At 41.5% G+C, this 15,484-nt stretch overlaps 1 protein-coding gene across 5 annotated transcripts in view; it reads right to left on the bottom strand.

The window, feature by feature from the left end:
- Positions 1-10,384, bottom strand: part of LOC100940807 (ligand-dependent corepressor) — a 144,939-nt gene extending 134,555 nt beyond the window's left edge. For 2 of the 5 annotated variants that reach the window (XM_023511623.1, XM_023511626.1), the window contains exons 1-3: positions 10,245-10,372; positions 9,201-9,274; positions 8,844-8,908 (exon numbers count right to left, since the gene is read on the bottom strand). In XM_023511623.1, coding sequence (XP_023367391.1) covers positions 8,844-8,889 — 46 coding nt within the window. In that variant the 5' untranslated portion in view covers positions 8,890-8,908; positions 9,201-9,274; positions 10,245-10,372. Of the gene's footprint in view, positions 1-8,843; positions 8,946-9,200; positions 9,275-10,244 lie in introns of those variants that run through there. The other 3 variants (XM_023511625.1, XM_012803671.1, XM_023511624.1) reach the window with 2 other exon arrangements.
- Between the last annotated feature and the right edge of the window lie 5,100 nt (positions 10,385-15,484).

Here is a 15,484-nt window from a genome sequence, read left to right on the forward strand (position 1 = left end):
CCTGCCACCTTAGGTGTACGTGGCTGGCGCCTTAGCCGGTTGAGCTATAGGCGCCGAGCCTACATGGCTGCTTTTAAGAAAAATTACTAGTAAACAAAACAAAAGCAAAAATTTGTCCTCTCAGTATTTAGATGTGTTATTTCTTAAAATTTATAAACCAGGAGGGGCATGGTGGCTCACTACTGTAATCCTAGCACTCTAGGAGGCTGATCACCTGAGGTCAGGAGTTCAAGAGCAGCCTGAGCAAGAGTGAGATTTCATCTCTACTAAAAATAGAAAAATTAGCGAGGTGTCATGGCATGTGCCTAGAGTCCCAGCTACTCGGTAGACGATGGGAGGAGGCTTGCTTAAGCCAAGAGTTTGAGGAGACAGTAAGCTGGAGCAACAGATCAAGAACTCTGTCTCAAATGAAATGAATAAAACAAAATAAAACAAAAATGTATAAACCATCTGATAGGTATGGAAGGCAGGAAAAGGGAGATGTTGCTTAAAGGATGCAAAGAGGATTGAATACTAAATGAGGTATCTGGAATTTGCTTCAAAATAATTCAGTCGCGGATGAAACAAAAATGGACATGGAAGGCTAGGCACAGTGGCTTACACCTGTAATCCTAGTACTCTGGGAGGCCGAGGCACGTGGGCTACCTGAGCTCACAGGTTCCAGACTAGCCTGAGCCAGAGGGAGACCTCATCTCTAAAAATAGCCAAGCATTGTGGCAGGTGCCTGTAGTCCCAGCTACTCGGGAGGCTAAGGCAAGAGAATCGCTTAAGTCCAAGAGTTTGAAGTTGCTGGCACTATACCGAGGACGACAAAGGTAAGACTCAGTCTCAAAAAAAAAAAAAAGAAAAGAAAAGAATGGGCATTAGCCAATAAAGCTAAGTGTTCACTGTACTTTTCTACTTTTATGTATGTTTTAAGTTTATCAAGCTAAAAATATCTTTTAAATTCCTTTCTCTTTAAATTACACGTTTGGACAAGAAAATAAGTTACATACCCCTTCTGGCTTTGATAAGCAATGAATCTAAAAGATGGAAAGAAAGGTAAAAGAGAATAGAAGACCATTCTGTTGGCAGGTATAAAGGTAAATACCTACAAATGACCTATAAAATATGCCTGCATTGACTAGAGCAGTGGTTCTCAACCTTCCTAATGCCTCGATGTATTTTCATTGTTACAAAGGGGTCACGACCCACAGGTTGAGAACTTCTGGACTAGAAGGAGAGTAACCAGATAAAAATCCACAAATATCCATGTATTTGGAACGATAAAAAAGATGTGAAAAACATGAAAGAATCTTAACTGAATGCCTTTTTTTTTTTGAGACAGAGCCTCAAGCTGTCCCCCTGGGTAGAGTGCTGTAGCATCACAACTCAGAGCAGCCTCCAACTCCTGGGCTGAAGCAAGTCTCCTGCTTCCGCCTCCCAAGTATCTGGGACCACAAGTACCCACCACAACGCCTGGCTACTTTTTTTGGTTGCAGCCATCATTGTTTGGTGGGCCGGGCTGGATTCAAACCCGCCACCTGGCTCCGTGCCTGTGGCTCAAGCAGCTAAGGCGCCGGCCACATACACCTAAGGTGGCGGGTTCGAATCCCCAGCCCGGGCCCGCCCAACAACAATGATGGCTGCAACAAAAAAAAAAAAAAAAAAATGGCCAGGCGTTGTGGCGGTCGCCTGTAGTCCCAGCTACTTGGGAGGCTGAGGCAGGAGACTCGCTTGAGCCCAGGAGTTGGAGGTTGCTGTGAGCGTGATACCATGACACTCTACCCAGGGGGATAGCTTGAGGCTCCGTCTCAAAAAAAAAAAAAACCCCCGCCACCTTAGGTGTATGTGGCTGGTGCCTTAGCCACTTGAGCCACAGGCACCGAACATGAATGTGTCTTAATTTAACAAATTAAACAAGTCTTTCTTCCATGCATACTGTATACTTCAAAAATCTGCACAAACCAGTCATTCTAAAAGTACTAAAGGGGCCCATTACTTACATTAAGCCATATTATGCATTCTGTTGTAAAATGAAAATCAAGCAAGATCTTTTTAGTTTTTCTTCCCCTTTACATTGTGAGTTTAAGACAGGTAAAGCACACCTTTAATCTCTGAAAATCTCTAAAAAGTTGCCTAAAAAGAGACGTGTACACAATAATCTTTTGTTGATAATAATAAAATTATTCTAATTTTATTAAAAATAAGCTAATCATGACATCAAATGTCAGTTTCTGTATTACCGAGAAAAATAGAAATGCTCATGAACTATTTTTCCAACAACAGTAATTCTCATGGAAAGTAAGACTAGTGTTCACAATATCTAAACCAAAAAGTCAATCTCAATATGAATAATCTTTAAGAGATTAAAAAAAAAAAAGAACCACCTACCTAAATTTCAGATAGTAATAAGCAATCTAAATAAAAAGCTTGCTTCTAGCAGAGTTCAGTCTGTGTTTTTTGGTTTTTATGAGACATGGTCTCACTCTCATCACCCAGGCTAGAGTGTGGTGACATGATCAGAGCTCACTGTACCCCTCTTAACTCCTGTTCCAGCAATCCTCCTGGCTCAACCTTCTGAGTAACTACGACTACAGATGCATGCCACCCTGTTTGAGTAATTTTTTTTTTTTGGCCAGGGCTAGATTTGAACCCACCACCTCTTTGAGCCACGGGTGCCACCCATCTGCCTGAGTAATTTTTTAAATTTTTTTCTTTTTAGAGATGGGGTCTTACTATGTTTCCTAGGCTGGTCTTGAACTCATGGCCTCAAGTGATTCTCCTGCATTGGCCTCTCAAAGGGGTGGTGTAAGCCATCATGCCCAGCCCAATTCTATGTTTTGTTCTTGCATGAAAAGTTAGGTAAATAGTTATGCTTTTTTTTTTTTTTAGACAGAGTCTCACTATGTCACGTTTAGTAGGGTGCCATGGCGTCACAGCTCATAGCAACCTCAAACTGTTGGGCTTAAGTGATTCTCTTGCCTCAGCCTCTCCAGTAGCTGGGACTACAAGCACCTGCCACAACACCCAGCTATATTTTTTGTTGCAGTTGATATTATTATTTAGCAGGCTGGGTTTGAACCCGCCAGCCATGGTGTATATGGCCAGCGCCCTAACCACTAAGCTATGGGCACCGAGTCAAAATATTTATACTTCTAAGATTGAATTATCATACAATTACTTCTTTGGATAATAAGAGAGAAGTGTGTATGCTAAAGGAAACCTCAACTGCATTAACAAGAATTACTAAATGTTTTCCAACTGATCAGTTGTTTTTTAAGACACATCTCTATCTTCCTACATTTCTGGAAAAAGATAAAATAATGTATGGGCAGGTTTTCTAAAAAGCATAAAATGTGTCATGCCGACAAAAGATGGTGATAACATTAGTAAGTTTTGATATTTTCTATTTTAAATTTTTTATTTTCATAAGGCTTTTCACAGTGGCAATCTATGTCAAGTTTCAGAAAGCTATTTTATTCACATACGCCATTATACACATCAACAATTTTGTGAGTAAAAGAAAAAAAATCTTGTGGGATAACTTTGTTTCTAAATAATCCCCTTCAAACTTTGTAAAACAACTGTGATGGAAATGCTTTTTTACTGCTTCAAGTTATTAGAAATGCTGCTTTACTTCTAATGGTATAGTTACAATAATTTTTAATACAATTGTAAGGCACATCTGAGTAGAATTTCTTTTCTCTTTTTAGGGTGAAATGTCTAAAGTAGATCACATTAATTGCTAATTTCCTAATCAAAATTTGAAATGTTAATTTAAACCACTGGTTATAGCCATCATTTTTTTTTCTTTTAGCAATCTCTTTGACTTATCCTGCTCTTACAATTTAAAAAATGCACACTACACAAAACCACATCCTTCTGTTACCCTGAATTATAAAAATATCCTTATAATAAGGGCACTTACAACAAATACTGGTTTTATACATGTAAATTCATTGGCTTACATAATAATGAATTCAGAAAAATGATTAAGTGAAATACTAAAAGAATCCAAAGCTCTCTTCAACAAAAGATAAAAATGTGGAACAAAGGAATAAAAACAAAAAAAATCAGAAGCTGTCAATCATAACTACACATTTTCCTAACTTGCCCCTCATAATCCATTAAGCAAAGGATTCTCAAACTAATTCTGCCATCTACCCCATGATACTCAATTTCATCCTTAAGACGTTATTCTATCTGATACTCGTACCTGATACTTCATAACAAACCACACTTAACCATCTCAAAAATCAGAGAAACTAAAATTAACAACCCTTTAGCATCAGAAAAAGAAAACATACAATAATTCATAAATTATTTCTCATTTCTGGATTTTGTAAAATGCAATTTTAAATTTCAAAAATACTGCTTTTGTATAGATTTCTATGCTACCCAAATTCTTACTATTCAAACTCAAAAATAGAATATTCAGAAAAAACATGAAAGGGCAATATAGAGTAAAAGTAAAAATGTGGCATCCCACATTATTTGAATACCAAATATTAATTACCACTTGATATTTGAAATTTAGAAGATTTGGACAGCAAGGTATATCTGTGTCATTATACAATTCTATCATATCATTAAGAATTTTAACAATTCATAGAAAAGAAGTTTAAAAAAGCTTTTATTGAGTAATTCTATTTCACTCCAATCACTTCATTATTATATCCATTATTCTCTTCTATAGCTCAGCTTTTGTTACAATCTATCTGCTTAGTAATAAGATATGAGATCTGTAATTATTCTCAAATGGGGGGTACGATAAAAAAAATTGCATAGCAAATAATAGTAAGGGTCTGGTATCCAGTGCATACATATAGAACTCTTACAACTCAACAACAAAAGACAATAACCCAATTAAACAATGAGCAAGAGATACAAATAGACATTTCTCAAAAAAAAAAAAAAATACAAATGGCCAACAAGCACATGAAAATATGCTTAACATCATTAGTCATTAAGAAAATGCAAATCAAAACCACAATGAGATATCACTTCATACCCACTAGAATAGCTATAATCAAAAACAACAACAATATAACAAGTGTTAGAGAGGATAAGGGGAAATTAGAACGCTTACACATTGCTAGTAGAAATGTAAAATACAGCAGCCTCTTTGGAAAACACTTTTGCAGTTCCTCAAAAAGTCAAAACAAACTTACATGACCAAGCAATTTCATCCTAAGTGGATGCTCAAGAGACTGTATACAAAAGTTCATAGCAGCATTATTCATAATAGCCAAAAGGTAAAAATAACCCAAATGACCATCAAACAATGAATGGATAAACAAAATGTGGTATTTCCACACAATGCAGTTTTACCCATAAAAGGAATAAAGTGATAGTACATGCTAGAACATGGAGGAACCTTGTAAACATTATTTAGTCAAAGAAGCCATATACGAATGTCCATATATTGTATAATTCCATATATGCATGTACAGAACAGACAAATTCGCAGAAACAGAATGCAGATTAGTGGCTGCCAAGAACTGGATGATTACAGGGGTCCTCAAACTTTTTAAACAGGGGGCCAGTTCACTGTCCCTCAGACCACTGGAGGGCTGGACTACAGGCCCCAGGACAAGTCAGCTGCTAAGCAGTATAGGCAGCGGCAGCAAAAACACCCAGCAGGCCAGATAAACGGTCCTAGGCAGGCTGCATGTGGCCCACGGGCCATAGTTTGAGGACGCCTGGATTAGAATAGGGAAAAGACTGCATGTGCTTAAGGGGTTTCTTTCTTAAAAAACGAAAATCTTCTATAATTAGATAGCGGCGATATATGTACAGGCCTGTATTCAAATAAACTAAAAATCACTGAATTGTTATGGTATGTAAATTTTATCTCAATAAAAAGAAATTCAAGGTATGTTATCACTGTACTTGGGACATTTCCTACAAACAAGAGATGGTCAAAAAAATGAGCTAATAGTTTATGCTGGAATTGTTCCCAAAGCACTGTGCAAATGCATAGATTAAAAGTTTTTTTATTTTTTGTACTCTTTACAAATATCAAATCCAATCTCTAAAGGTGAAAATTTGCCAATACCAACATATTCAAAGAATGAATATGCCACTGATTTTACACAATTCCAAAAACAGGTTTTGTGCAATGAAATATGGTATAATCTCTACACAAGATTTAGAGAGAACTTTTGTGGATTATTAACACTGTCCCTGTCAAAGTGGCTTAAAGAATCTATGTCACTGTTCTAGAGTTCCACAATGGAATCCTTAAAGGAAACACTGCTCCCCTGAGCTAAGGAAAGAAATGTGTTAAAAATAGCAGGTTGCCTTAAAATCTCCACTTTTTCAGCTGCACCAGAAAATCCTACAACCTGCCTTTGCAAACCTACCCTATGTCCCCTACACTAATCATAGGCTGCATTTTAAACAGACAATTCATTGTTGTCCTTTTCCACTTCCATTCATACTTTTCTCATGAATGGAATGCCTTTTCCATAGTCATCAAAAGGAAGCAAAAATCCACCACCTTCTTCATGAAGTCCTCATCATCTCGAAAGAGATACCTTTCACTTAAAAACATCGCTAATAGTTGCTTGCACTATCATATGGCACTCTTTGCCTTAAACAGTAACTGAATGCATTATATTTTCTGTAAGGATTAAAAGTTCCTGCAAGTTAGGGCAGCTTCCCCAATGTTTTTGTTGGCTCATACCTGTTACAAAGCAGATGTTTAATAAATATTTAAATGACATAAGCACTTACTTGCCTTGCTAAAATAGCACTAATACAAGTAAAAATAATCAGACAAGTACCCAGAAACAGCATGTTCCCAAAAGACCTGGAATAACCAATTCTTAACTATGTAAGAAATCCTACCTAGGTCATCCTGTGTAGCCCCATAAGGAGAAAAAAAATGCCATTATTCAACCGCTTCCTAGAATTACTCTAGCTACAAGTAGTCTGAAGAAATTAGGGCAGTTTGAGATAACTTTCTGTAAGTCAAAGAGACTCATTTTCTGTCTTTTTTCAGCCAACCTAGAGCTATGCTGAAATCACAACTTTCTCTACAATAGGGAGAACTTCTTAAGAACACAGCAAGGACATGGAACAGCAGAGTAAATAGGTTATATCATACCAGGTGCAGAAAGAACCCAGATTTTCCTCAAATCTGGACTGATCATCCTAGTCCCAGAGGACCCCTTAATAATTACCTGGTAACCAAATACCCCTCTTGATTCTAAGCACTGCCTGAACCCACTACTAACTCCAATTCAAATAAACCTAATCACCATTATCACCACTACCATCCCTCTACCCCCCAAAGATGGAAGAATTAGACTTTAGAAATGATTGAGAATTCAGTTTGAATCCAAAGACTGTTATAAACTAAATACCATTTAGAAACCAAACAATCCTAAAGATGACTCAAGAGCATCAAACAGGTGAACTGTTCAAAACATTTCCATTAAAATAAAAGAGAAATTTTTATATGTTAGTAAACAACGGTTGCCTTTTGGATTGTGTAAGGATTACTGACAGCCCTTTTAACTATAAAAGTTAGTAACACTACAATTGCTTTACTTCTAACTCTCCTCCTGAAGAACAAGATTACATATAATAAAAGGGAAAATACGAAGCTCAATTGATTTCAGTTGTAAAACTATCAATCTATATTACTGCTCAGAAAAAATACTATTCTGCACTCTGAACTCTTTTTAATCTCCTGAACTTTACTACCCTGAAAGTGGAAACGTGAAGTCAAAAGTATGCCTAAAGAACACTGACCACTAGATTAAAATACTCCTTTAAAAAAGTACCTAAATTTTGATATTCCACTGAGATACTTACAGAAAGATTTTATCAGTCATAATTTAAAAAACGAATAAAAATCTTGTCAAGTGGCAGTAACTAACCAACACCAGAAGTGACTGATTAAAAAAGGTCCTGAGAAAGAAGGCAAGGATTCAAAGCAAACAAAATTAGAATAAGATAAACTCATTAAAATCATCTAAAATTAACATAAACAAGAAATCTACAGGGCTACATTCATCAATTTCAAAATGTTTGAAACACTAAAGAGCCCTACTGAAAGAAAACAATCACTAAGTAAAACAAATGCAAGAAACTAAAAATTCTTCAAAATTTCAGGATTTTATATTAACCCACCATTCTGAAGAATGGATTAATTTCATGCTTCTCAAAACCTCCTATATATGCTCTCTTCTATAATGATTACAAGTAACATATAATTCAAAAAGCTCTTAAGCTTTCCATAAATATGATAGATTTGAGAGAATAAAATAAGCTGAATCAGAGCACAGAATAACGAAAAGGCTGTTTGTTTCCGAGAAGGTAGAACAAGTCTTGGATTGGCAAGAGGAGAATTTTAAAATACATTCGCCAGGCAAATTATACCAAAAAACTAATTCACGGCTTTATTATTTACCCAATGGTATGTCTGAAACGTACTTTTAACGTTTGGATGATCAAAGTGGTATCAGTTACCTTAAAGCATTGTTGGCTATATTAATTTTGGTGTTACAGTCTAAAGCCTTAACAAAATCACATTACACACTGTCATAATCAAACAGTGAAGAAATGGAAAGGTTTATATTCTCTAAGTAAAAATTGCCTTATTTTTCACTTGTTTAAAGTTTCAGTTTTGTTTTTATAGTTTATTATAGAAAACGTCCCTTAATGGGACATTGTAAAGGGCAGACCCTCCTGTCAAGGCAGAGACTCAAACACAAAGACACTAAGCTAACCAAGTGCTGTAATTCTTCCAAACTGAGCCTCTCTACACCCCCTCCACCCTTCCCCCCAACAGATATGTCTATTAAATCAGTGTCTGTTCTCCCCTTCGCACAACAAAGAGAACTTCTCACCGCATGAAATTGCCGCTGAATGGACACCAGAAAGCAGGATTTGCATAATTCCTTCCAACGAAACCCTGTCGGGAAGGAGGGGATGAGGGGCCCAAGCGAACCGATACATACAATCTCCCAGATTCTGCCGGGGAAGACCTGGTTCCCAAGAATATTCCCCGCGTGGGGGGCGGAATTCTGGGCCTCCCCAAGGACTGGGCGTGGGGGACAGAGGACGACAAGAGGGCATTTCCCCACACATTAGTAGCACCAAAGCAAAGGGAAGTAACAATGCTGGAGAACAGGAGAGTAAGACACAAGGATGGACTGGGGCTAGGGGGCGGCGGGCGGAGCGGAGACACCACACGGGCCACTTACTTTTTGGAGGGGGGTTAAATATATGAGTTAAGCCCTTATGGTCCCGCCGGCCGCCGCACAGAGGGAAACGGGACCTTGGGAGAGAAAAACAGACAAAACACACAGTGTGAGAGGCGCAGCTCGGCCGCCCGGCCCCTCCCGGGTCGCCCCCGTCTACACTCCCTCCGGCCCGCGGGGAAAAAAAGCACCAGGTCCGGGAAGCTGGGGGGCGGAGGAGGCATTCGGCGAGCCGGCGGCTCCGGCCAATCCCCGGGAGGCGACAAGCGGGCTCCACAGTCGGACCTGGTCCCACCCCCTCCTCCCCGCCGCGCACACACCGAACACAAATACGCACACACCGACCCGTGCGTCGAGGATTAACTCCTCGGCCGCCGCCGCCCGCAGAGGAAGTGCAGCCGCTGCCCCCCGCGGCCATGACACCCCACTTGGCTCGGTCAGGCGCACCCGGGGCTTGTGACAGCTCCGGCTCTCTCCGCCTCCGCCCCCATCTCCACCTCACGCCTCGCACACGCCCGAGCGCCGGGCGCCCGCCTGCCGCCCGCCGCGCGCGCACGCACGCGGGGATGAGGGCGCGCCACTCCGCGTGGGGGAGGGGCGACAGGGAGGAGGACCGTGGCGGCGAGAGCGGAGGTGGGGGCAAAGCACGCCTCCGCCCCTCGCACCACCCCTAGTCCCGGGGCAGCACCGCAAGGGGAGTCTCCCCTGTATGCCGGCGGCGGCGCCGGGCCGGGAGGCAGAAGACCGACTGAGGGAGAAGAGGAGTGAAGGGAGAGGGGGAGGGGCACGCGCTCCCGCCGAGAGCCCGCCCCTGGGAGGCGCTCGGAGGGGAGGGGCCGGCGCGCGCGCTCAGGGCGAACGGAGAGGCCCGCCCAGAGGTCGCGCGCGCTCGCACTCCGGGGGGTGGGGGAGGGGGGGGACGCCCGAGCCAAAGAGGGCGGGCGGCCGGAGTAGCAATTGCTTCTGCCCCAGCTCCCTCCCCTCGTCCGAGGCAGCCGGCAGCGGGGCGACCCGAGGGCCGGCGGCGGCCGCGGCGGGGAATCTCACCTACACAGTGAATGAGCTTGTGGCGCCACGAATCTAGTTCTTGCCGAAAGCCGCGTCTCTCAACGGAGCATTGCTGCCGCCTACACACCCTCGCCATCTTCTGCCGCCCGCCCGGCCCAGCCTGAGCCGCGGCCCCGCGCACGCCCAGCCGCGTCGCCCGGGGCCGCGCACGCACCCGAGGCCCGGGCGTCGCGCCTCCCGCGGGGGCGGTGCGGGGGCAGGGCCGTCCTCACCTCGCCGTGGCCTCGGCTTGGCCTCCCGGCTGCTAGGTCCTGGGAGCCGGTCCTGGGAGCCGGCCCTGCGCGGTCAACCGAGCAGCGGTTCCTGCGGTCTTGGTTGGGTCCGTCGCTGTTTGAGACTGCCCAGGACTGTTCCTTCCCACAGCCAGAGCTCGGGCCCACCGGTCCGCGCCACCTTCACACTGTCCCCAAGGCCATGGCTGCCCGTTCGCTCCCCAGGACTTTTTGTTTTTTAAGCTACTCCGTTTATTACTTTGAACCTGCCTATCGCCCGACGCCAACTGTTGCAAGTTCCATAGTAACTGCTTCTCTGAACTTCTCGGTGGAAACTGCTCCTCGCAGGAGCCTGTTTAAGCAGAAATAAGAATAAATGCCCGGATGCCCGTACAGGTACTGAGTCCGAAGGTTTTCAGAGGTGAAATGATACATGTCATTAAGTCGTTGGGAGAATTAGCTAACATTCGTCAGCCTACTAAAAAATTGAAATCAAGCGTTTTGTTTTTTTTTTAAAAAAGGTTTCTGCTAGCAAGACTGATTATGGGAGAAATTCCCAAGGGATTTCAGAAAAGGGTATTAAAATGAGGATGCTATTTCAAAAGAGGCTTAATTAAGAATACTCAAAAGCAGTTTGTTGGAAACGCCTTCGTTTCAGCTTCAGGAAAGGACTCGAGAATTATTTTCGATATGGAAGAGGATTTCCAGGTGTTTCTTGGAATAATTAAATCACTGCACAGGGCACTCGCTACCTGTTTCATTTAAACATAATGCTGGTCTTAGTTGTGACTGGTATTTGGAAGAGAAAAAGAAAAGATAGGAAAACCAAAGGAGAAAGGTGGGGAGGGAGATTAATTCAAAAACAAAAGAAGAAAAGGAAAAGAGTTCTGTACCAATAGGCCTGTACCCTAGGATCCTGGCCTCTCACCCGCACCTTTGGAGTTTAAGAACAATGCATGCCTACTTTTAGATATTTAAATTTAAGTTTAACCACTTAATTTTAAATACTGTGGTAGGTAAACGAAAGTTGTTAAATACTTGACATCAAGGGTGGTGTATTGATTTGGTTTTTTTCAAACGTAGTGGTCCTCAAGCACTTGTGGAACGGCGGAATGACGTATCAATCCATAAAGAGATGAACCGGGTAGGCTTCTTGGATAGAAGTGGTTTGAAATGTGCAGACACAATGTGCAACTTTGTCCCCCATCTCCCAGTTTTAAAACCAACGATCTTTCCACAATTCTCAGAAGTCCACAATACTGTATTTCATTGGCCTAAGAGTACTGTCAAATGAGAAAGCTATTAAGTCAAGAAGTATTGAGTTTCTGTGTACATAATACTATCCTGAGGGGTGAAGGGGTGAAGACAATTACAAAAGATTGCTCTGGGGAACCCATTCTTTACCTGTGATGGCAGGACATCTTGATTCACCAACCTTAAACTTCCTTTCCTCACCGCTAGGTGGTAGGTTTGAGTCTTTTGTAGCTTTTAACCAAGTTTCTAAATGTTTGGAGAAGTATATTTCATAAAATACATAAACAACTCACGCCTGTAATCCCAGCACTTTGGGAGGCCGAGGTGGGCAGATCTCCTGAGCTCACGAGTTCGAGACCAGCCTGAGCGAGACCCCATCTCTAAAAATAACCGGACAGTGTGGCGGGCGCCTCAGCTACTTGGGAGGCTGAGGCAAGAGAATTACTTGAACTCAAGAGTTACAGGTTGCTGTGTTATGACGCCAGGGCACTCTACCCGAGGCAGCAAATGGAGACTCTGTCTGAAAAAAATAAAAATAAATGAAATACATAAACAACATGTAGCTCTAAAATGGGTTAATAGTTAATGTTTTTTCCAATCACCCCGTATAATTTTTTTAAAATCAATCAAGCCAAAGGTAATACTTCCTCAACACAATCTCTTGGTCTTGAGATTCAGACTTAGGCTCAGGTAGATTCAGAGAATCCTAGAGGCTTCTAAATTGAGGTATAAATTCTCTAGACAAATAAAGTGACTTAATCAAGGTTACATAGCTGCTAGGCAGAGGCAGGGCAACAAATGCTGGGAAATAAGTTTCCCAATTCCCAACTTAATGCTATTTCTATTTCTGCTTCACTTATTTTAAGTTGGGAGGCAACATACGGTTTGCTTCTCACAAAAGCGCTCTTTGAAGGGAAAGATGAGGAAGACAATAATAATAACTATTATTCATCCATTCAAGAATAACAATGCTGTGAAATAGGTATATTGTCATTTTACCACATTTTCTAGATTAGGGACTCCGGACTCAGAGAAGTTAAATACATTTGCCCAAGGTCCTATAGCTTCCAAACGGCCGGACTAGAACTCTAAGATCTCTCAGACTCAAACTGCTTTAAATTGTCTTGCAAGTAGGAGCAGGATTCTGCAAGCAGAGAATTCATTTAATTTGTGTGGAATGATCCATACACAATTGGGCAGTTGAAAAACATTCTAAGTTCGTATCATATGTTGGGCAGTGTCCTAGGCACTGAGGACACACACCTAGCTAAAATATAATTTCTGGCCTCTATTGTTTTTCGCTGCCGTGGAGGAGGGAGGGCCTTAGCTGAAAACTCCCATTCTGGGGAAGGACAAGCAATATAAAATGGCAGTTAAGAGACTAGGATTTAAAGACAGAGCTTGATTGGAGTCCTGGCTCTATTTCTCAGCACCTGTGTGGCCTTGATAAATTAACTTTTCTGGTCATAAATTTTCTAGTGTGAAAAAGAGAATAATAATTATCTATGAGATGCAGTTTGTGTGAAGGTGAAATGAAACAGTCCATATACAGTGGCTTGCACATCATTACCATGGAATGAGTATCACTTCTCGTGATCAAACCTTAGTAAGTTCCTCTCTGCTTGCCAAGTCTCCAGGCCAGTAGGAAACCAAGATGTGCGTGCCATGGAGTCAATCTGAGAGTATGAGGAAATGACAACAATGACCTGGGCCCTCGAAAACAACATTCTTGGGTCAGGCCTGGTAGCTCACGCCTGAAATCTTAAGCACTCTGGGAGGCTGAGGAATGTCAGTCACCTCAGCTCAGGGGTTCAAAACCAGCCTGAGCAAGAGTTAGACCTCTGGCTCAACTAAAAAAAAAAAGAAAGAAAACTACCTGGGTATTGGGGCAGGAATCTATAGTCCTAGCTCCTTGGGAGGCTGAGGCAAGAGGATCACTTGAGCCTGGGAGTTAGAGGTTGCTGTGAACTATGATGCTACAGCACTCTACCCAGGGCAACAGTATGACTCTGTCTCAAAATAAATAAATAAATAAAAATTCTCTGATCCATGTTCTATAGTTCTCACATTGGGCTCCAGGTGATAGGAAGAAATGGAGCACAGAAAAAAAAAATCAGAGAGGAGGGGTGGACTCTGAATCATGGAACTTGGTTTGTCATTATTAGACCAAGTACTACTTTGTGTCTTATTGGTTAAATGGCATACAGTAGAGAAATGACCATCAAAAAGGAAGTGGGAGAATGTAATGAATTGGGGCCTTTTAAGAAAGAAAGCATATTCGGATGGGAAATTTTTTTAAAAAAATAGTCAACTTATAATGAATTCCAAAAAGTAACATGCTTTTTGAAGTACCTTTCATAGACTATGTCTATTCTTCATAATGAAGAATAACAGCCTAATCAACTATCCCTGTTTCATGACAGCACACAGAGAGGTTAAGAAATGTTTCCAAGGTCAAAACAAGTTATCCAAGATTTAGATTCAAACCCAATCTGTCTGCAGAGCCAGCTCTTTATTGCAATATTTTGCCTCCAGTCCTATTAGGGGAAATGTAACCTAGAGTCAGAGACAAAAGTTACCCAGACAGAAGGGAAGCCATGTCACTTGGTCACATGGCTTGGTCTTTTTGAGGAACTATTCATGTAGTAGCTCTTCTTGCTTAGTAAAAGACTTTGAGAGTTCTCATCTTATTCTGTCTGCATATGTCCCAGTGGCCTAGAAAATTTTGTGACTTTTTGTTACATGTTTGAAATTTATTTTCTTTTACAATCTTACTGAGATAGACTTTACATGCCATAAAATTCTCCCATTTAAAGTATATACTTCATTGGGTTTTAGTATATTCAAGGGTTGTGTACCTTAACCACAGTCACTTTTAGAACATTTTATCATCCCAAAAAGAAAGCCTATATCTATTGGCACTCATTCACCATTCCTCCTTCCTGCAGCCCCTGGCAACAACTAATCATACTTTTTTCCTGTATAAATTTTCTTATTTTGGACATTTCACATGTGATATCATCACATAATATGTAGTCTTTTGTGACTGGCCACTTTCACTCAGAGTACTATCTGTATAAGGTTCATGAGGTACTTCTATATTGTAGTATGTATCAGTATTTACTTTTTTTTTTTTTTGAGACAGAGCCTCAAGCTGTCCCCCTGGGTAGAGTGCCGTGGCACCACAGCTCACAGCAACCTCCAACTCCTGGGCTCAAGCGAGTCTCCTGCCTCCGCCTCCCAAGCAGCTGGGACCGCAGGCGCCCGCCACAACGCCCGGCTATTTTTTGGTTGCAGCCGTCATTGTTGTTTGGCGGGTCCGGGCTGGGGATTCGAACCCGCCACCTTAGGTGTACGTGGCTGACGCCTCAGCCGGTTGAGCTACAGGCGCCGAGCCCAGTATTTACTTTTTAATTGCCAAATACTATGTCATCTTATGGCTATACAAGATTTTGTTTGTCCATTCCAGTTGATGTGTATTTTTATTGTTTTCGCTTATTGGCAATTATGAACAATGCTGCTATGAACATTTGTGTACATGTTTTTATATAGACGTGTTTTCATGTTTATTTTGAATGTGAATGTTTCGCATTTATTTTGAAATAATTTCAAATAACAGAAAAACTGTATGAACTTTCATATCCTTTTTACTGAGGTTCCTGAATTTTTAATATATTACCACATCTGTTTTTACTTCATATATACAAAGTCTAACAATTGGGTTTGTGAACTTGCCACTGTCCACTTACATTG

Source organism: Otolemur garnettii, unplaced genomic scaffold, assembly GCF_000181295.1.
Source record: "Otolemur garnettii isolate 467f Iridium unplaced genomic scaffold, OtoGar3 scaffold00021, whole genome shotgun sequence".
In the NCBI taxonomy this organism is placed as follows: Eukaryota; Metazoa; Chordata; class Mammalia; order Primates; family Galagidae; genus Otolemur; species Otolemur garnettii.